Source organism: Chenopodium quinoa, unplaced genomic scaffold, assembly GCF_001683475.1.
Source record: "Chenopodium quinoa cultivar QQ74 unplaced genomic scaffold, ASM168347v1, whole genome shotgun sequence".
Taxonomy (NCBI): domain Eukaryota; kingdom Viridiplantae; phylum Streptophyta; class Magnoliopsida; order Caryophyllales; family Amaranthaceae; genus Chenopodium; species Chenopodium quinoa.
Genome location: NW_018742205.1, coordinates 948,854 through 951,116, shown reverse-complemented (window position 1 = coordinate 951,116; position 2,263 = coordinate 948,854). Strand labels below are relative to the sequence as shown.

Below are 2,263 nucleotides of genomic sequence, written 5' to 3'. Positions count from 1 at the left end.
AAGTAAAAATTTTACTCTTCATAAGTACGAATATAATTTTTACTTATTAGGAGGCGTTTGGTTAGTGTATCTTTTGGGTTGAAAACGGATTCGATTAAACCGATACCATTATCGTGTGTTTGGTTTGAAGACATGATAACAATTACCCCTCATTTGTTAACTCTCAAAAACTTAGGGTAATAAATACCCTTACCCTCTTCTTAACAAATACCCTTTTCATGGTTAAACCAAATAAATGAAAAGGTAATAATTAAATGATTTATTTCCCCCCTCTTATTTGTTTCCTTTCCACTCCATTTCCATTTTCCGAACCAAACGCCATAAATCAATGTATTATTTGTGCGTTTTTACTTTCATTCAGAACATTACAGAATTAGCACTCGTTAACTAAAACTAGCATAAACCTGAAAACAAACTCCTTCCTCGAATCTACAATGAATTTCTCTTTATAGGTATTGGGGTAACGTTCACGTACGCCAAGCAGCAAATTAGCAAAACACTTAGTCCATATTTACCACATTTACTATTGAAGCTAATGGATGTTAAAATTCTCTCCTTCAAGTTGCCAAAACCCCCAGCTTGGAAAATTTTGGACGGTCCAAAAATTCTCTCCAGCAGCCTCACATGTCTCCATCATCTTTTGCTCTCTCTCTCACAAACAAGTACCAATTTATATTATACTTTTATTTTACAATACGATAGATTCCCTAACCAAAGTTTTCTTCTTTTCAAAAAAATAAAAATAAAAACTCTGTTCTCTCTCACTCTGTTTCTGTTCTGAAATCAATCACTTTCTATTCAAAATTCTTTATTTAATTCATAAAACACCTTTTTCAGCTCTATAAGATCCCACCAATTTCTCAACCCATTTCCCCCTCTTCTCTTTCTCTCTCCTCTCTTTTGCTAATCTTTGTTCATAATTCTGCTCCTCTGTTTCCTCATTTTTCTGGGTTTTTTTTTTTCTCTTCTATTATATTTCAGGAATTTCAAGTATTTTTTTGGAAATTCTGGATTTCTGAAAAATACCTTGATGCGGAATACCTGGGTTTTAATGTTTGAGATTCATGTCTCCAATTCTCAGTGAACTCTATGTTTCTGGGTTGATGATAAATTCCACATATAGGCGCAGGACCCATCTAGTTCAATCCTTCTCTGTTGTCTTCCTTTACTGGTTTTACTACATCTCATAATCCTTGCTCATTTCTCCCCCCTCTAAATTAGTTTTAGCTGCTATAATTACTACTATAATCTATCTTTATACAGAAAAATAATAATTATATATATAAAAATATACCAATATAGTGTGAAATAAAACTTAAAATCCCCTGTTTTTCATCTTCAGAGTAAGGTATTGACTAGTAGTTTTCTGGGTCCTGCTATAGTAAAAGTTAATTTTCTGTGTGTTACTCAAAATATTAAATTTGTTGAAAATGGCTTCACCTGGGGGTGGTACATCTTCTGGGACATCATCACTGCAGCAGAATTCGAGCTCGGAGGAGGAGATGCAGATGCAGATAATGGATGAAAGGAAGAGGAAGAGGATGCAGTCGAACCGCGAATCGGCAAGGAGGTCAAGGATGAGGAAGCAACAGCATTTGGATGATCTCATGACTCAAGCTTCCAATGTGAGAAAAACCAACCACCAGCTCTTGAACAACATAAACATCACCACCCAACAGTACTTGAAAATTGAATCAGAAAATTATGTACTCAGAGCTCAAATGTCAGAACTCAGCAGCAGGTTACAGTCTCTGAATGAGATTATCAGTGCACTCAATTCCTGCAACAACAAACAAAATCTGGGGATTTATGGAGGTGGTGATGATCAAGGAGAAGGGATCTTTCCCACAATTATTCCAGAGCCATTTACAACTGACAGCTTTCTGATGAACCCATGGGATTCTGCTACCTACTCAAATCAGCCAATCATGGCTTCAGCTAACATGTTCCAGTATTAATGGGCATGTTGATTACTCTTAGGAGAGGAGAAATTAGGGAGGATTTTTACCTTTTGAGGATGTTAATTAAGAGGGGGATAATGATAATGATAATCCTACTAATTTTCTTTTTTATTTTGGGGTTTTCTGGGGAGGGCAGATATTCAATAAGTAGATTTTACTACAGGGGAAAAAGGGTACATGGGTTAATTTGTGGTCTTTTCTGTAAATGAATTAATGCAAGTTTGGCAATTAGTGTCCCATCTGCAGCAATGATATATGTACAATCTTGCATGTCATATCTTCAAGAATTTTATTTATTTAAA

General features: G+C 35.3%; 1 protein-coding gene across 1 annotated transcript; it reads left to right on the top strand.

Moving 5' to 3' along the window:
* Window positions 1-706: 706 nt before the first annotated feature.
* LOC110727626 (bZIP transcription factor 11-like) lies at window positions 707-2,263 on the top strand. Its single transcript, XM_021907205.1, has one exon. It carries the CDS (start codon window positions 1,431-1,433, stop codon window positions 1,956-1,958), a length of 528 nt encoding a protein of 175 aa, XP_021762897.1. The 5' UTR covers window positions 707-1,430; the 3' UTR covers window positions 1,959-2,263.